Below are 20,485 nucleotides of genomic sequence, written 5' to 3'. Positions count from 1 at the left end.
AGCATGGAAAAAGCGTGTGAACTGGCCTTAAACCATTTTTTCTAGTAACTTCCCCAGTGTATATCCATAAAAACATGAATCCCTGTGAGAAGTCCACTGAACAGTATATGAAACTACATAGCCGATGGTGTTGTCATTGCAGTTAAGGTATTGAACTTGCCCTTACATAAGGACAGAGTGTTCTCGACACAAATATCATTCTAGTTGTAAAATAAAACTATTTCAGTGCAGTCTCTCACTGGAAACCACTTCCCAAATATGGGCATTTGTCAACATGGCAACAGCAGGGTGCCTGGAGCCACTGGTGGGTTCATGGGGGATCCAGGTGGGTGCCCTTGAGGGCCTCACTGTTGGTATGTTGACTCCTCCAACTCATGCCTGTGCTGTCTTCAATGCTGACAGGTTCTGCTTGCCATCCTCTCAAGGTATGTGCGTGGGGGGGTGGGGGCTGAATTGTTTGTGGGGTAAAATATATCGGTGCTGGGGAACTGGGATAGTGCATATTGCTGCAAGGGATGAAAGGTGGCTGCACATTCATCTTCCCCTTCTGCCCAGGTTCCATAGGATCATACCCCCTTGGTAGGGACAGAGGTACCAGCTGCACATTGGCTTCACATCTGTTGCCACCACATGGTATTGCTGGGCACCAGAGCCACCCAGCTTTCAAGGGCTCCTGACCCTGATTGAAGGACTGGATGGGTGAGAAGAAGATTTCAGGAATGTATTGCCCAGCTGCCCTGAAATGGTGGAGCTGCCCTGTGCAGCTGTTGTGTCTGGAATGGAGCTTGGGTGAGAGAGCTCAGTCACAATGTGTGTGGACTTTGGTTTTTGTGCAAAGTGTGAGAGTCCTGTGCTCTCCTGTGCTCAGTCTGCCACCATAAGTGTCACCATGAGTTTTACCCTCACGACAGGGAGATGATGGGCAGCATGCTGTGTCACGCAGCCAGCCCTATGAGTTTTAGCAACTTCTGGCAGAGTTTTTCTTTTTTAAGGGCAGAGGGTTTTGCTTTTGGTTGCTGAGGTGAGGATATGGCCAGTACTAGGGAGCTTTCCATTGGCCTGGGGAGCTAATTGGCATCCTAAATACTTCAACACTTTGTGAACAGGGCTGCACTGATTGAGTAGGGTGGGAAATTTGAAAATGCTTTTTATGGAGCCCTGTGGGCTGCACAAATGGTTCTTGCCAGCATAACTTTGTGCCAGACAAGGCGGGCATTCCAGGCCTGAAAGGGTTTAGGCAGTGATGGGATTCAAATAATTTAACAACTGGTTGTTTACAAGCACCATTTTAACAACTGGTTCTGCCAAAGTGGTGTGAACCTGCTGAATCCCACCACTGGGTTTAGGGAGCCGACTAATATTGGCCCCACTCCTTTGGCCCTGGCATCAGCCCCTGCAGTGGAGCTTTTGATGGACTTAACCAGCATCCCCAGGTCTCTAAACACAGTGCTATATCAGCACTGGCCATCAGTGTGGGTGTACATGAACATGTATCGGGGTGGGGGGAAGGCGCAAGACACAGGGTCAACAGTTTCTAGGCAGTGACAACTGTCTGAGAAGCTGCTGTCTCTATGCAACCTCAGATTAGTATTTGATATCATTAATAAAGGCAGATAAATAAATATGACTGTTAAAAAGTTAGATATAAAATGTTTGCATTTTATTGTGACTACTGAATTTTCATCAAATCATCTGGCAATTATTTATTTATTATTTAAATTTATTATACCGCCCACCCTTGAAGGACTCTGGGTGGTGTACACAATACGTTAAAACTTACAAATAAAACCGGTAACCATAACATAGCATCATAAATACAATTAAAACAGTACAAGATGCTACAGAATTATCAAAAACTAGCGGGCCCAGCCACGCGTTGCTGTGGCAATTGTCCTTCTCATCACAGTCCGCAACCCACACAGATGTCCATGCAGGTCCAATGATCCCCAGCATAGTCTTTTTGGGTGGTCAAATGGAATCCCTCTTTCCCTTTTCAATGCACATTGTTGTATGGTGCTGTCTTGTTTTTTTAGTATAAGGTAACCCTTTCCATTCCACAGCGGAACTGTCCAGAGTGCGAATCCCACTATCCATGAGGCTGGTTGACACGCACAGTCCTGGCTTGGGTAAGGCAGAACTGGGGCAAGAAGGCTATCCCAGTCAGGCAGCAGAGGCAGGGTGGTGAGGCGCTCAGATCGAGGCCAGCTCCCTGGGTTCTTAAAGGGCCACATGCAAAAGAAGCGGAGCCAGTAGTGTTGGTTCGCCCCCACCCCGCAGATTTTCTTAGAAGAAAAAGGCAAACTCCAGCTTGCTTTTAGTAAAAGAGAGCTGTGATGAATATAGGTGAGGAAGTGGGTAAGTGGTGGTTGGATGTGAGGGAGGGCAGAGTGAGGTGTGTGAGGATGAGCTGGATGTTTATGAGAGTATGTGTGTTGTGTTGTAGCAGTGGGTGAGGCATAGAGAGTGAAAGTTACCTGCATGTGTGTTTAGGGGGGAACCCCACCTGACGTCTCACATGGCAAAGTTTGTATGTGTTTCACTTCCACTCGTATTACCTAACAGTATTACCTATTTACTGTTTTAACTGCTCATCTCTGCCCATCTGCACGAACATTCTAAGCCCCTCATCCCAATCCCTCAGGCCACAGACAGACATGCTGCACGAACATTCTAAGGGTGACAGTTAAACACAGCCAGCTTCATGGCCTGTAGCGCCTGGAAAAAGACGTTTTACCTGGCTCAGGTATGGACTTTTGGCGATTTGAAGGTCCGATTACCTGCCCGCAACAGGGAGGGACACCATGTGAAAATTTGGGGGCGATCCGTCAAGCAGCTTCTGAGGGGGACCATCAGGGATAAACACACTGTTAGATTTTTATATAGAGAGATATCAGACGGTGAAAAGCATAACATATGTATCACAAGGTGTTAGAAACAATGTTTGCGCTTAAATATTTTAACGTTTATACATATAAAGTTTTCTCTTGTGTTATGCATAAAATTATTTATCTACAGAGAAAGAGAAAACTAGCACCTAAATATACACACATACACTGACTATATTTTGAACTATACTATGTAACCTAATCCAAAGAAAAGGAAATAGATGGCTGTAATCAGCAGTGCATCTCTTCAAAATAAATGACATGGCCCTTTGGATTTCCAGTAGTTTGCTTGTTGGAAGATTTTAGGGTTACAGTTTGTAACTGAAAAATATGAAGAAATGGGAGCCAGTTTATTAGCAGTATTCAAACTACCGGTATGTTCGTAGCACCATCTACTGCCAGTTAAGAGGTTTGCAAGTTCTTCTTTGTAACTGATTGTATTCCACTTAGGCTAATTAAATAAGAACCAAGCTAGACACGATTGGGAGCATCGATGTGCACATATTGCATCTGCCTATTCAGATGGAAAGTGATGTATCTGTTGTTGGGAGGCTCCTTTTTAAAACTGGACAAGAAAATATGTAGGTGAGGGGAGCTAAATTCTGACCTTCCTCCACTTTACTATACTGTGCTCTGGTGTTTTTTCTCCCCAGTCTGGCTTACTTTGAGTAATTGAGTCAGGCTGTCCATGGGAATGGGAAGATATTTGATTTATTTAATTTTTAATTTAATATTTTTATCCTCCCTTTCCAAAAAGCTTGACACTTTAAAATGTATGATACAACAGCCTAAACAATTTTGATTAAGCATCCAAAGGACAACAAAGAAAAACCTAGCCCAAGTTCCAAATTGATGCTGTGTCTTTTTTATTATTGTTTTTTGACTGGCTAAAATTAATTGCATTTTTATTAGTTCATGGCATTTTACATTCCTTGAGCCATTAATCTGAAGAAAGCTAAGAATTTCTGCCTGTAGCTCAGAACACATACATTGGTAAGGCAGTCAAAATGTAACTAAATATCCTTATTATACAAAAGCCAAGCAGTGTTTCCAACGACTTACTCCTTAAAGCGAAGGACTCTGGGAGATGTAGTCCAGGGGTTGACATTTCCTGAGCAAAGAGGGGCCAACTGGACTACATCCACCACAATCCTTTGTTTTAACAACAGTCATCATAGATACGCCTTCCCTCCCCCCATCTGGAAAAATTCAACTCTCCCTTGCATGCAAAGCCTCAGCCCCACTTACATGCCCTTCCAAAAGCCCTCTGCCAGTCTCCTCAGCGGGGGTCAGGCCTGATTGCAGTAGTCATTCAAAACTACTGCTCTGGTGCCCCACAGCTTGAAAGAAAGTCTGTTTGAAGTGGCATGATCCGCCAGGCCTCTCCACCCTCCACCACCCAGCGTGAAGTCGGTTCTGCACATGGGGAAGGGGATTGGACTTTCCTGAGGACAGCTGAGCATTGCCTATAGCAAACAAGAGGAACAATGGGAGTGTGTGGCTAAGCCTCTCCACTATCAGGGTGGGACGGAGGTCGAGGGAAAGAGGGAAGGACGCTGCCAGCAGTGAAGCTCTCACTGCCCAGCCAGGGGCCTATCCCAGCCAGGCTGGAAAGAGATGCTCATGAGCACCTTCCCCAACAGTTTTCTAGAGTCTGTTGTAATGGTTTGCACATCAGGGTTTACTGCTACTGTATAAATAAAAGCAATGGTGGCATTAGACAAATTGTGATTATTTGATTTAGTGCTGGGCCATCTCTTTTCACCTCCCAGCACCCAAATTCCATTCTTTTTCTTTCAGTTGTTGTACTCCAGGGTTGTTCCAAGATGCCCAGATTAGGGAAAGTAAATAAAAGTGAGCTGCATCTTCATTTTATGAAAAAGGTTTGTAATTATCAAGTTTGAAGCCATACTCTCAAGTACTTCTTCACAGAATTCTCTGAGGTCATGACATTATTTTATTAATAGACTAGTAAATACACATGTTATACTGTTGCTTCTCACTCCAAAGATGCTGTAGCCCCCTGATAATTTTGGTTGTTGTTTTTACTTAAACTTCTCAAGCAAACTCTGAAATATCTTTTTTTTTAAGGTGTGGTGACCAGAACTGTACAATGTATTCCAAGTGTGGCCTTGGCATAGATTTATATGAGGGCAGAATGATAGCAGCAGTTTTATTCACTATTTCTTGTCTAATTATGGCCAGCATAGAATTTGCCTTTTTTACAGCAGCTGCACACTGGGTTGACATTTTCATCAAACTACCTACTACCAGCCCAATATCTCTTTCTTAGTCTGTTTTTGCCAGCACAGCTGTATATGTGAAGCTGGGATTTTTTGCCCCAATCTGCATCACTTTATACTTACAATGAATCTCATTTGTCATTTTAATGCCCATTTCTCCAGTTTGGAGATAGATCCTTTTGGAGCTTTTCACAATCTGTTTTTGTTTTAACAACAATAAATAATTTGATGTGATCTGCAAATGTGGGCACCTTGCTGCTCACCCCCACATCCAGGTCATTGATGAGCAGGTTGAAAAGCACTGGCCTCAATAAAGATCCCCAAGGGACCCCACTGTTCACATCCCTCCATTGTAAGAACTGACAATTGGAAGCCAGCCAGGCTGTATGGAGAGAATATGTAAAAGGTTCTGGAACAGAAGAGCCACACTGATGTATCACAGAAGGGTGTTTCTCTATCTTCTATTCCATCTCTAACAGGAAATAAAAAGAAGATGTTTTTGTACCTGATAGTCTAGAACCACTCCCATTTCTGGGTCATACTGATTTAGGCTAGAGATCGTTCATTAAATCCACAACTCTGCCTCACTCCTGTGGCCAAATGAGCTCAAGCAAGGAATACAATTGAACCATGGCATAGTATAAATCAGATATGTGTTGATAGTGATGCATAGCTGATGTTTATCTGACCTACATTTTTTTTCAGACACAACCAATGCCAAGGATTACTCCACACAGTTGTCAATCCACATTCTGTGCAAAACAGGTCTCCAAACTTCCCACAAATCTTCTTTTATGCAACTGGAAATTCTTCAGTACACATGGAGGATACAGTCAAAAGTAGTAATGACTTATTTTCAGCATAAAGGGAAACTGGGTAACAGGAAGTGAATCATAGGCTTTAAACTCTCATGGAATATGTCTGCTGCATCTTATTTTTCAGATCAGCTAAGGGCAGGGTGTTCTGTTGGCACAATGCACATCCTTCCATTGCAAGAGATTCCTTCAATGGCGGGTTGTATCTTGTCCCTATTAATGGAATATGCCACCCTTAGTTGAGCCAAGTGGTAGGATATAACCAGTGGTGGGATTCAGCAGGTTCGCACCACTTTGGCAGAACCAGTTGTTAAAATGGTGCTTGTAAACAAACCGTTAAGTTATTTGAATCCCACCACTGGAACAGGTTGTTAAATTATTTGAATCCCAACACTGGATATAACCCATCAGTTTTGAAGATTAATGGTATTTTGAAGCACACTGACTTCAATGGACTTAGCAGAGTATAATTTTGCATAGGATTTATTAATTAAAATATTCTTACCCCTGCCTTTCCTCTTGGGTCAAGGTGGGTTAAAGTAATAAAACTTTACCAGTTGAAAGCAAAATAAAATAACCCCCATATACCTCCCTCGTCCTTCAAAAGATGCCTGATATGCATAGTCCAGTAGGAACCTTGGCAAACAGCCCTTGCAATTCTTCATAAAGATATCCAACAAAGTGTCACCCCTTATCTCTTCAGGGAACCCATTCCACAGAACTATGATGGAAAAGGCCGAAGCTCTGGTTGATGCAGGCAGGTGGCAACTTGAAGACTGTCGTTAGCACACAGGAGCATATAGGACAGTGGTGGCGAACCTTTGGCACTCCAGATGTTCTGGACTACAATTCCCATCAGCCCCTGCCAGCTTGGCCAATTGGCCATGCTGGCAGGGGCTGATGGCAATTGTAGTCCAGAACATCTGGAGTGCCAAAGGTTCGCCACCACAGATATAGGAGGATATGTTCCTTTTAATATGTAGGCTAAGGCCATAAAGGACTTGTTGGGCAGTCCAGTCCAGAGTCTCGGTGGGCAGGGACAGTGCCACCCCACTGCCTCTAGAGGACTTTCTAGTGGTGTGGGAAGGGAGAGAAAAACAACCTCCCCCTGCCGGAATGCCTTCTGTTGAGCTCAATGGACCAAGGGCCAGAGCAGTCAGCTCCACCCCCAGGACTTCCCCAGTACACTCCCAGCCACACCAGTGCAGTGTCCTGTGCCAACAGGGCTGGGCCATGGCAGCTGCTTCTGGGGTCAGGTGCAATGGAGTTGTGTGGTTTCCAGGAGCCTGAGTATCTGACCTCTCTGCTAGCGCATTTGCCCTGGCAGGGTGGGCACCTGCTCCAGCACAAGGCTACACCAGCTCTAGAGCTGACCCCCCCCCCCCGGATTGGGCTCTAAATGTAAAAAAAAGCACCTTGAACTGAACTCAGAAATAAACTGGTAGTTGGTGTAGTTGTTTCAAAAGAGGCAATATATGCTCCTGTTAGCTAGCTCCTGACAATAGTCAGGCTGCAGTTTCTGGGTTGTCTTAAAGGTCAAACCCAAGGTAGAACATCTTACAGTAATCCAGACACTTTGTATCTCTCCCAATACACCCTGCAAAGAGAACTTCTCTCAGCAAATAACAATTTGTTGGTGGTCCATGACCTGAAGACTGGCTGTCCTCAACCAGATCCAGCACCTTTTTGGCTCTGGCACCAGCCTGGTGGAAAGTTCTGTCGAGTGAGTCCAGAACAGAACACAGATATGCGATCTATCACAGTTCTGCAAGGTCTGTAAAACGGTTGCTCCACGAGGCCTAAGGTTGATGATAGCAACAGTGTTTATTCATCTTAGCTGCCCTCCATTCCCTTTTCCTTTTGTTGACCTTAAAGACAATTATGTATTAGGTGTTAAACTGATTATTCCACCTTTCGCTGGGTGTCACTTAAGGGACCATTACTGAGTGTTATTGTATTTTATTGTATATGCATTTTATTGGAAACAAATGCTGTGAACCTTGCTGAGCCTGTTGCAACAGGGAAGAGCAATCTAGAAACCGATTGAATAAACAAATAAAAATACAGGTTATGAAAATATGGTTCAGCTTGGCCAGACTGACTGAACCTAAGACAGCTGGCATACCAGATACAGCTGGTAGAAGGCACTCTAGACCACTGTGCCAGCCTGCTTTTCAGACTGCAAGGCTAGCTCCAGGAACACCCTCTTAACCTGATCTGAAAAAGCCAACTCCACGCTTTCTAGGATGGGTGGATCCAATACCTACAGTCTTCCTGACTGGGATTCAAGTACTTGCTCTGTTGCTTGCGCTGTTTTAACTACCCAAGCACAACCTCAAAACAGAACCCAAACAGATACATCTGAAAACTTTGATAATGAAATCCTGAGCTGGATGTTGTTAATTTGATCACGTTAAACGGTCTTTCTCTTTCATGGGTTCTCATAATGTAGGTGCACGACTATCAGTAAGAAGACCCAGGCTCCAAAGTGTTACTAATATGAATTTAAAAGTTTATTGGAAGGCATTACTACATAATACACTACAACAGCAAATTGTACACTGCAAATTCAATTAGATGTATGATGCAGGAATACATATAAAAAAACATGGAGTAAATAACACATACAGCAAAAAATAGGGAATACTTAAGCATTAATAGATAAAATATGAACCTAAAACATAGTTTTAAACCAGTCTCTAGTAGAAGACACAATAAATTAATAGAATCATAGAGTTGAAATACACCACAAGGGCCATCGAGTCCAATTCCCTGCCATGCAGAATATACAATCGAGGCAAAATTGTGGAGATATTAACACATATTGTGGAGATATGTGGAGATATTAATATTCTATCCAAAAGTTAAACCATTAATTGCTACCCATGCCACCCTTCTAGTTTTAGCTCAATTTGCTAGTAAGCCAATTGATTCAGTTTCACAGCTACCCTGTTTCCCCGAATATAAGACATCCCAAAAAAATAAGACATAGTAGAGGTTTTGTGAAGTGCAAAATATAAGGCATCCCCCGAAAGTAAGACATAGCAAAGTTTTTGTTTGGAAGTATGCCCGACGAACAGAACACAGAAAAAACAAGACATCCCCTGAAAATAAGACATAGCGCATCTTTGGGAGCAAAATTTAATATAAGACACTGTCTTATATTCGGGGAAACACGGTACCTATCCAAGAAGGTTGTAGAGAAATGACTCTCATAGGCTTGTGAGCCTCCCAAACTCATTGGAAGTGAGAGGAAGGGAAGGCAGGGGAAGGGTAGGCCTTTGGAGGTCTCAAGGCCACCTCAAAGCATGAGTATCTTAAACAGAAAAGACTACTACTGGCCTAAAAAAAATAAGCTGTTTAGAAAGGGAAAGTGTTACCAAACCTGCCTTCCTCCTGGATTCATCTACATTTCTCTTAGACAGGGTGGAGCCACAGAGACTTGTCACTCCTAAGATGTAGAGATAGAAGTATTACTTAATTTTTCCCTCATCGTTTATTTTGGCACCCAGGGGACTGCAGAACCCCATATCCATAACATCTTTCCAATATCACAACAATATATTGGTCTGAATTCTTCTTGTTGGTTATAAGACTGTTCTTGTTTGTCAGATGTGCAGGTGTGCACCTGTGTCTTGGGGACTTGTGACTTTCTCAGCAATCAGCAGTTGTTGGGGGAGGGGGAGTCTTTTGTCCCTTATGTGTGGAATCCAGTCCTGTGCAATGTTATTCCCTTGGCATTTCAGCAACTGCTTATCTGAACTCAGCAAAGTTAATATTCTACTTGACACACTAGTTTCTGGGCTCCTTGAGCTGAAGCCACAGATTCCCCCAAAGCTTTTGGAACAATCCCACAAAATGGAATAAAAAGAAATCCAGCAATCCATACTTCTGTTTACTACATAGTATCAGTTAGGATCAAACATCATTGCATTATCTAGCAGGAGGGGTCTTCTGCTGCAAAAGTCCATTTGGACTTTAAAGCCTTAGTCAGGCTTTAAAGAAGTCTAATTTTCCCCCAACCCCCTTTTAAGGAAAGCTTTCTCTCATTATGAAGAGGTCCTGTATTGTTGCAGTCTCAGCAAAAGTCACAATTTTTAATGGCAAACTGAACAGGGTCAGAGTAGAACCAGACATTCTCATTCAGCAACTGTGTACGTGTTTATACCTACATCTATGCACAAATATAAAGGAGTGTATGGACACACACACACATACACTCCTTTCTACATGTTCTTATATATGCTGTTTTGAGGATATTAGGTCTTGTAACCTTCCTTGTCTTCACAATCAAAGGGGTATGGTTTGATGCCATTTAGACAACGCTTTCTTTTGTAAATGTGTACACTGTTAGCATAGGAGGACGAGCAGCATGACTGTCTTTTAAAAAGTCCATGCAGTGTGTGTAACCTACTCATCCTTGGCCACATCAATCTCCATTGGAGGCTTAGGAAAAGTTAATATAATGACAGCACCCTGTGGCTTGACAAACAAATAAAAATTGCTTGAATAAATTAACAAACTTTTAATTTAAACACAACAGCTTTCTAACATTTAGGGATAAATAATAGTGAACATATATATATATGTATATACAGCACAACTCAATTATACAAAATCTTCAGTGCCATTTAGGAAAAGAACTCTAAACAGTTATAACTACTAACAGTACCCAGTAAATAAACAAAAGTAAGAAAATCCAAACAATTAGTAATGCAGTGTTTCTTTATCCCATCTGTTCTTCTGCATAGGTTGTAGCTGCTGCAGGTCTTTCTTCAACTTGGGCCTGTAAAAAATAAGCAAATCCCTCAATTGAGCTGTGGGCCTTCCTTCTCCTATTGCAGGCCAGATCAACTGAGGAGCATAATTAACAAACTAAAACACCCTTCCATTACATTGGGAAAATTCTAATATACTTTTCTTATTGGGCCCAACACAAACCTGTAAAAAATAAGTAATTCCCTCAATTGAGCTGCAGGCCTTCCTTCTCCTATTGCAGGCCAGATCAACTGAGGAGGGTGGGGCTCCTGCAGTTGGTAATATCTAAGCAAGTTTGCCAACTGCACATGCTCATTGAGCTCTTATCCCCTAGGCCCTGATCCAAACAAAACACAAATACTAAAATGGCATGGGTTACAAGTGTACAGATAACACATCTTATATGCATCAAGCCTAAAGAAAATGGTGAAATAGAACATCCATGTTCAGAAGCAGTAGTGAACATCAGCTGCTAGGTGGCAGGGGATGTTGACCTTTTTTCTCTGCTTGTTGTAGGCCGTCTGGAGTCCATAATGTTGACTACTGTGGGGGAAAGGATCTTGGACCACATGGATCTTTGGGCTCTCACAACTTGAGCCTATCCATGTTAACTCAGAAACACACTCTCCTGGATCCAATGGGACTTGCTTTCAAATGTGTAAACATAATTATTGCCACAGCAATTTCCTGATTATTGTAAGGTGCTTGACTGTGCTTTGGCCTCTTTACACAGTACATGACGTAGCGTATTATTGTACTACTGTACTATATGGAGAACATAGTTTTCCAAGTGCGGGTGTGTGTGTGTGTATACATAGGAGCATGGATTTCCACCTTCGCATGTCACCTACTCCACTCTCCACGAGGCCGGCTGCCAGTGATCTGCGAATCCTGAAAGGCGCTCCATGCCCAAACCTGCGACACTGATGCCGCAGCGCCCACCCCCATACCTTGCCTGTCATTGTGCATAAAGCAGCCCCACCGTCCAGCATTTGCTCAAAGAAGACGCCATGAACTAGCGCAAGTTCAGCTGCAACCTCCCTGGACCAGCCGTGGCCGCTCGCCCTCCGCCCCCTTCGCAACCACCGCCCCGGTCTCCGCCTTCATCCCGCCCCTCTCTGCTGGGCTTGGGCCTGTGTTTGCTGAGGGAGCGGAGTGAGGGCTGGGAGCAGCCATGATGGTAGGTTCCTGGGGATCTGTGGCCGGGAGGGGTCCGGCTGAGGGGAAGGGGGCGGCGGCGGTGTCGGCGGGCGACATTAACCTTTGTGCTTTCTTTCTCCCCTCCTTCCCCTGGTCCTCCGTCTGCCTCTTTCTCTCCCGCCTCCGCCCTTTCTCGGAGCAGGAAGGCTCGGACGACGGCCCAGATTTCCTTTCCGAGGAGGACCGAGGAGTAAGTGCGCTTCCTCCACTGCCCGAGGAGGGCGGCTGTTTTTATTGTATTGTTAGGGGGAGGTGGGCTTCGTCCAAGGCTGGGTGGGTGCGCGCGAGTAACTGGGGGGACAAATGTGAGGGGTTCATTTCTCTCTTTCTCCAGTAGGTGGGGAGGGGTCGCTTGTCCGCCGAAGGGTCGCAAGGACCGCGCCTATGGCGAGGCTTCCCCTCCCTCGACCATCAATGGGTCATGTCCCTTGCACATTGGGCTGTTTTGTCTCATTGCAAACTCCTTGTTGTCAGGGATGCTTTGGATGCAGCAGGATCGCCCTGGGCTGCTCGGTTTTCTTTCCCTCTGGGGCAGTTTTTTTTTTTTTAAATACATCTAGTATTTAACAAAACCCAGCGTGGATAGTTAAAAGGTTGTCATTCCCCTCGTAGGGGAACGGGATGCGTGGTTAGAGGTGCTTCAGCGTTTATGTAGTTCCTGTCGGGTTGTATCGGTTTTAGCAATGTTTTTGTGTGGTGGTGGAAAGTGCTGTCAAGTCACGGCTGACTTAGTTTAAGCTGTGTGGGATGTATTTCAATTTAGTGCATTAGGTAGTTTAAGTCTCTTCATTTTGGTGGGATGTGTATGATTTCCAATGCTCCTTTTTGTTTAGAGAGAGCATCAGTCAAGTGAGATCTTTTGGAAAAAGGTAAAAGACGGATTTACATAGATCCTTCAATTTTCTCTCCCCAAACCAGTATCAAATCACATGTGGAAGTCAGGATTATGGACTGAACTATAAAAAACATGGATCCAACACTTTGTGGGACTGCAGCAGCATGGATCTGAGGCACAGATCCTGATGAATTCATATGATTTTTACAGTGAAACAAAGTAAAACCACCAAGATACTGTAGACATGTCTATAGGCAAAACAAAAATCATGCATCCAGTGCTTTGTGGCACCACAGTGGCGCAAAAACGTAGTTGCAAAACACAGATCCTCATGATTTTTGCACTTGGCCATCCCTAAGTCACCATCGGATCACATATAGCCACAGATCTGACCATAGCAATCATGGATCCGATGTGTTGTGGCGCCACAGTGGCACAAAAATGTAATTGCAACGCATGGATCCTCACGAGTGTGTACTAGATCACCCCCAAATCACCATCAGATCACATGTCATGCCCCTAGCCACAGACTTGGACACAACAGTCATACATCTGTTGTGTCATGGCACTACAGTGGCTCTAAAATGTGTTTGCAAAGCATAGATCCTCATGAATTTGCACTAGGTCAGTGGTTCCCAATCTGGAGAACGTGTACTGCCAGGGGCATGTGACAGAACATTTGGAGGCACACCAAAAATTACATAATGGTATTGCTAATATGGGGAATTTTAGGGAAATGGTTGCCAAGTGGTATGTGAGTGAAAAAAAGGTTTGAAACCACTGCAGTAGGTCACCCCAAAATCACTATCAGATCACATGCCGTGTCCCTAGTCACAGATCTGTACACAGCAATCATGAATACAATGGATTGTGGTGCAGAAATGTGGTTGCCAAAAATCATAAGGACCTGTGCTTTGCAACCACATTTTTGTGCCGCTGCAGCACCACAAAGCATTAGATGTGTGATTTTTGTGTTTCTGCCTATAGACTCAGACATGTCCTATGCTATCATGGTGGTTTCTTTTCATTCTAATGTAAAAATCATGAATTCATGAGAATCTGTTTAAAATCATCTAGATCCAACTTTTACCCAGTCCCAGATCTTTTGAGGCACTTGAAATGCAACTTGAAATGCAATACTTGGTACTCCTTGAGCAGGAAAATGTTTCCTATGCATTGATCAGCTTCATAAATAATTGGTAGTGATATAATGCTTTAGAAAGCTAAGGAACAGAAAGTGATCAGAAGAAACTGTTCCAGGGACAGAAGGCATAAATCTGCCTATGGTAACCACAGGAACTGGTATAGTAATGAATATAGCAGGACCACTAACCAGTTAAGCCCATATTCACTGCTCTGCCCCATGGCAATTAACTGACTTGTTTAAGATGACTGATTCCCGTTTGGAATGTTTTATCGCTGTTTAAATTTATCACTTTATTAGGTATATGCTAAATGAAATCCCAAATCAGTGTTATTGTTTGAGTTCTATAGGATGCTTGTAGTTAAATATCTATAGATGTTTCCTCTCCAGGGGCGAACCTAGGCAAACTGGAGCCCGGGGACAAAACCTGAGTTTGGTGCCGCCGCCGCCCCCCTGGCGAATGGGCGGCCACCCTCCCCCACCATGAACAAACAATGATTTTTTGCACCAGCTCACAAAACACCTCCCACTCCCAGCATAACATACATGGCTCACTCCCCACCAACTCTTTTCTTAATTTCCTAATCACAACAACCCTATGAGGTAGGTTGTTAGCCTGAGAAACAACTCCAAGCCAGTGCAAGTGGGTATTAAGCATGTAAACCTCTCACAAACCACCCCCAGCAAAACATTTACCAAACAAATGTCAGCATCATCTCTCACAAAACACCTCTAGGGGAATCCACCCCCAAACAGCATCACTTTCAGTGGTGCTTAAACTAGGGAGCTCAGATTCTTCTTTTAAATCCACCTTAAAGGGAGAATCTGGGGTCTCCGGTTAAAACAAAATTGAAAGTGATGCTGTTTGGGGGTGGATTCTCCCCCACCCTGAAACAACATCACTTTTGAGGGTTGGATATTTAGATGAAACAAATACCAGATTCAGTCAGAATCTGGGCAAATTTGGGTACATTTGGACAAAAAGTGTCCAATTATGTCCTGCCCAAATATGAACAAATGTGAATGCAAGGTATTTGGGCTTTTGGGGGGGGTATTTTTGGTGTTTTTTCGGCCTGCAGGGAGGGCATTTTTAAAGCTAACAGCACCATGATTTCAGGGCATCATCCAGAGACTGCCCTGATGATACCACCCAAGTTTGGTGATGTTTGGTTCAGGGGGAGCAAAGTTATGGTCCCTCAAATGGAATGCCCCCATCCCCATTGTTTTCAATGGGAGCTAACAGTAGATGGGGGCTACCCATTTGAGGGACCATAACTTTGCTCCCGCTGAACCTAACTTCACCAGACTTGGGTGGCATCATAAGAATAGTTACCAGATGATACCTGAAATTTTGGTGTCACTAGCTTTAAAATACACCCCTTACAGGCACCCCAAGAAAGTTGCCCAAGATTCTTTGTTTTGCAGTGACTTTGCTCCATTGTAGCCAATGGGGAATTTCTGAGGCAGGCTGCACATTTCTGAAGATAGAGGCACCAGACTTTCAAGGTGGCTCCAGGAAGCCCTCCTGGTAAAAGCATCCAGGCATAGAGACCTTTGCTTCTGAGGGTTCAATTTTATGGGCCCCCAAAAGGCTTATTTTGTTTCCATGCTCCTGCCCATGAAGCCTGCGGGCTGAGTTCTCTCAGAACTCTCTCAACTCACCCCACCCCCCACTCCAGAAGCAAAGCTCACCAAGCTTGGATGCTATTACCCAAGGCCTCTTGGAGCCACCTTGAAAGTCTGGCACCTCTATCTTAAAAAATGTGTGGTCAGTGCTTACACACTCAGAAATTCCCCAGAATCTTCCAGGCTCTTCAGCAAGTTCTATGGTGGGAAACATTATTTTTCCCACCATAGACTTCAATGGGGCTTTCTGTTATGCCCAGCTGGCGCTGTGGTAGAGGTTTCAACAGAAGGCAATGTGGTAGTGGTCTTGCTCTGGGTGGGGGCACTAAAGTTTGCCTGGGATGGCCGAATGCTGTGGGCATCAGGTTCACCTTCAACTTGGTGCCCACAGCATTTTAGCAAATTTGGTTGGTTCCTTTCAGGAGACTCACACCAGCAGCCCTGCAGGAAATGCCCCCCACCCAGAGCAAGACCCCTACCACAGTGCCTCTCATTGAAACCTCTTCCACAGAGCCATCTGGAGCATGGAAACAAAATAAGCCTTTTGGGGGCCCATAAAATTGAACCCTCAGAAGCAAAGGTCTCTATGCCTGGATGCTATTACCAGGAGGGCCTCCTGAGCCACCTTGAAAGTCTGGTGCCTCTATCTTCAAAAATGTGCAGCCTGCTTACACACTCAGAAATTCCCCATTGGCTACAATGGAGCAAAGTCACTGCAAAACAAAGAATCTTGGGCAACTTTCTTGGGGTGCCTGTAAGGGGTGTATTTTTAAAGCTAGTGACACCAAAATTGCAGGGTATCATCTGGTAACTATTCTTATGATACCACCCAAGTTTGGTGAAGTTAGGTTCAGCGGGAGCAAAGTTATGGTCCCTCAAATGGCTAACCCCAATCTCCTGTTAGCTCCCATTGAAAACAATGGGGATGGGGGCACCCTCTTTGGGGGTCCATAACTTTGCTTCCCCTGAACCAAACATCACCAAACTTGGATGGTATCATCAGGACAGTCTCTGGATGGTACCCTGAAAATTTGGTGTTGCTAGCCTTAGAAATGCGCCACCTGCAGGCCAAAACGTAAAAAACACTAAAAAATTTAAAAATCACACGAACGATCCTGAAATAGTGGCGCCCCCCCACGTGACCAAATGCGGGGCGCCCGGGGACATAGGGTACTCCCTGTCCCTAGGCAGAAACGCCACTGTTCCTCTCTTTTGTTACAAAAATTAGTATAATTAAAAGAAGGATATCCTTACACCTACTTAAGAGAAGGCAGTGTGTTCTATAACTATGAATAGCGTTCTTGGTGACAGTTGAACAGGATGATCCTGTGCACAGTTACATGTACTTGGGATGAGGGTGTCAGATACTCAGTAAATTATTTCCTAATGATAATTGCTGTGGCTTAGATCCTGAGAGTTAGTTGTTCCTTACAAATTATTGTGTCCTTCTGTTGTACCTAGAGTTAATGGGATTGTTGTATTGGAATTGGCAGAACAAATAATGAACTCAGTTGTATTTGCAAGGAATCCAAAATATACTGTTACAGACTGTAGAGACTGGCATTATGATCCTAGAGATCATAAAAGTAGATTGTCAAAGGCTTTCACGGCCAGAATCACTGGGGTGTTGTGTGGTTTCCGGGCTGTATGGCCGTGTTCTAGTAGCATTTTCTCCTGATGTTTCGCCAGATGCAGGCGAAACATCAGGAGAAAATGCTACTAGAACATGGCCATACATTCTGGAAACCACAACATCCCATAGAAGTAGATGATTGCCATACTGCAAGCTGTATTTTGAAGATTTGTTTTAGAATATTCAGAGTAATTATTGCTGATAGAGAGAACTGTTACAGTGATGGCCTATGGTGGTTGCTTAGCTAGCATTGAGTGGTGGTTTGTTAACAGTCTCAGGTGGCATGATTTCATACATGGAAATTTAAGAATTTAGGAATGAATTCATAACCAAAATGGTTTAAGTTGAAGCAGAAAGTTCTCAGATGTCTGGGAAACTTCTGTTTTTACCCTTTTAGCATATCTAAAAGAATCTTTGTTTATGGGATCCAACTCATTCTACAACTAAAGTGGACTGAACTATTTTTCCTTCAAATCTGAGTATAAAATCTGAGTATATTTAAGTATCATAAAGAGTATAGTACTTTCAGGCTGCTGTAATAATCTTCTTAGGGGTACCACATTTATCTTTTGGCTGTGTGTGATTGGCGATTATAGTATCCCTTCCATGATGTTGTCATGGCCCTGTAATATGTTACCCAGGGCCCTACCATATTTCGTTTGGGGTCAGTCTTGGAGTGCTTGCTTGTGCTGATTCCAGCTTGTACCAGGCTGTCTCTTATCTCATTTTGTGACAGCTTCTGCAGCTGGGAGGGGGGTGTAGGTTTTGGATGGCTCTTTCTCCCTGTTTCTCAATATCCGAGGAATGTGTGTGAGTGTGCCCTCCCGCCCAAAGGTGGAGAAAGGGTGTGTATGTGGGAATGACTTTACTACTGTGGGGAATGTAATGCTTTTCTTGATTTGCTGTATTCCATTCTGACAATAAGAAGTCGTCAGCTTTTCTCTGCTTGTAATCAGTAAATAAGAATTCTGCCAGTTCATTTATTGGACAAGTCTGGGGTGGTGACTGATGTGAGGGGAAACACACAAATAAGAATGCTATCTTTGGTTTTGATTTGACTTGCACAGTTGATCAGCATATAAGAAGAACCTTGCTGGATCAGACCAGTGGCTAATCCAGCCCAGCAACCTGTTTCGCACAACAGCTCAACAGTTACCCTGGAGGGTATAGAGACCAAGGCCGTCGTTGCTTCATAGCAAGTGAATTCATAACAATTTTTAAAATTTGAATAATTATATGTACCTGTGGTTTTATTTCCCCACTTACAAATCAATGAAACAATAATATATTCTCACTCAATTCCTAAAAATAATTGCAGGCAAAAATTTATTACATGGTTGAAAACGACCATCCTTGTCTGATAATATGTTAGCAGTGTCATCCATTCACTGTTAATTTTATGAGATAATGAATGGAAATTTTATGAGGAAATGAAAAAAATTGTACTCACGTCAGTCTGCAAATGCTAGAGCATACTCAGGTGGTTTGGTTGAAGTCAGGTGGAAAGAAATTGGTTGAATGGTTGGCTGCCTCTCGAAAGCAGGTATTTTGTATTATTTCTGAATTAAACTGAGTGGATATCATTTTCTGTGTCTGATAAGTGTCTGATCAGATTTCCTTTTGTTTGTTATACTTCTGATGATGTCTAACTTTAATTACTATATCTTTAGCTGGCATACCTGAAGAGAAGCCTAATAACTTACTGTGCAGCTGTATGGATGTAATTGTTGTTGGAATGAAACTGAGATGTACTGTTTGTACTTTAAAAGATGCAGCAAACAGTACAATTTTATGTTGACTGAGTTATGCATAATGGACTTTTTGTTCCTAAATAGCTTTTCACAAATTCGCTTGTCAACTTGCCAGTGATATGTTTATCACCCTTGTGACTTTGTTGTGATGCATTTGTGTGTGCAACCTCTGTTGATACAGAAAAGTCTCCAGGGTGAAACCTGGATATCCTGCAGAAGCTGAGGGTGGTGGGAAAGGCAACAGCCCAATTACTATTTGGTTGCCTTTATATGTTTACCAGGAGACTGACTGCCATGCTGATCAGTTTGTGGTGGAGTAAAGTTAGAAGGAGCAGGAAAAGTACCTGGGGATAGAGATAAGATTTTTCGTAAGAGCATGTGGGATTGATGAGAAGGAAATAAGGAAAACATGTGGGCAGGAGTTAGATTTGAGTCCAGTAGCACCTTAGAAAGCAACAAGTTTTCAGGGTATAAGAATCAAAGACCTCTTTTTGAATGGCGTAATGGCTAAGAGCAGGTGCACTCTGATCTGGAGGAACCGGGTTTGATTCCCCACTCTGCTCCCTTAGCTGTTCAGGCTTACCTGGGGAATTCAGATTAACCTGTGCACTCCCACAGAAGCCAGCTGGGTGACCTTGGGCTAGTCACAGCTTTTCGGAGCTCTCTCAGCCCCACCCACATCACAGGATGTTTGTTGTGAGGGGGGAAGGGCAAGGAGATTGTAAGCCCCTTTGAGTCTCCCATAGGAGAGAAAGAGGGGATATAAATCTAAACTCTTCTTCTTCATCATAATCAGATCCGAGCGTGCACAAGTTATGAAATGCTTGTGATTTCCCACATCCCTCTCCATTATGACAGTTTTGCTCATCTGAGTAGAGGCTTCTGCAGGTACAAATCTACAGATGGTCAAAATTAACAACTGCTATATGCATGCCTTCTCCATTGTGACCCTTGTCTTGCGGAATGGCCTGCCTGAGGAGGTCGGGAAGGGTCTCACTCTGCTGGTTTTCTGCAAACTGTTCAAAACTGAATTATTCAAGAAAGCTTTTCTATGCAGCCTACAGGGTAGCACTGTTCAAAAATCTTCATAATGTTACTTGGGTAAATTATTGTGGACAGGGGTCCGTTCTATTGTGTTTAGTTTGCTGTGGGCCGGATCTTGTTTTGTAATGTTGCAGTCTGTATCCTATTTCATTGTTTATTGAATGCCCCATGTTATTGATCGTATTGAAAGGTGGACTATAATTAACATAAGAAAAAATAAATAACGAGGGTGTGAATATATGAGAGCAAAAAGAAATCTCCCACTCCAGGTAATCATATGGATGGCTTCAATTTATCTTTGATTTCTTACTTTTCTTCCCCTTTTCATAGAAGAGAGGTGGTCATTTCTTAAGATCTTTCCTTCCTCATTTTCACTTTTCTCTTTCCTCCCACCCAATTGCCTCTTTCTTTCATTTTTTTTGTTTTATTTCCCCACACTGTAGTCTGAAAATAGCTTCTGAAGGTTATTCTTTTCTCTTTTTTCATTTCCATTTGCTGCCTCTTGCTACCCTCAGGTTTGTTTTTTTTATCTTCCCATCTTTCTTAAATGC

General features: G+C 43.4%; 1 protein-coding gene across 2 annotated transcripts in view; it reads left to right on the top strand.

Moving 5' to 3' along the window:
* Positions 1-11,752: 11,752 nt before the first annotated feature.
* The window catches only part of SNX6 (sorting nexin 6), a 54,026-nt gene continuing 45,293 nt past the window's right edge, over positions 11,753-20,485 (top strand). Inside the window, exons 1-3 of one of the 2 annotated variants that reach the window (XM_048484914.1) lie at positions 11,753-11,881; positions 12,044-12,091; positions 12,735-12,770. In XM_048484914.1, the coding sequence (XP_048340871.1) occupies positions 11,876-11,881; positions 12,044-12,091; positions 12,735-12,770 (90 nt within the window). In that variant the 5' untranslated portion in view covers positions 11,753-11,875. The remainder of the gene's footprint in view (positions 11,882-12,043; positions 12,092-12,734; positions 12,771-20,485) is intronic. The other variant, XM_048484915.1, reaches the window with a different exon arrangement.

This window comes from Sphaerodactylus townsendi, linkage group LG02, assembly GCF_021028975.2.
Source record: "Sphaerodactylus townsendi isolate TG3544 linkage group LG02, MPM_Stown_v2.3, whole genome shotgun sequence".
Classification (NCBI taxonomy): Eukaryota; Metazoa; Chordata; class Lepidosauria; order Squamata; family Sphaerodactylidae; genus Sphaerodactylus; species Sphaerodactylus townsendi.
The sequence above is the reverse complement of the archived record's forward strand: the minus strand, read 5'-3'. Positions and strand labels throughout refer to the sequence as shown.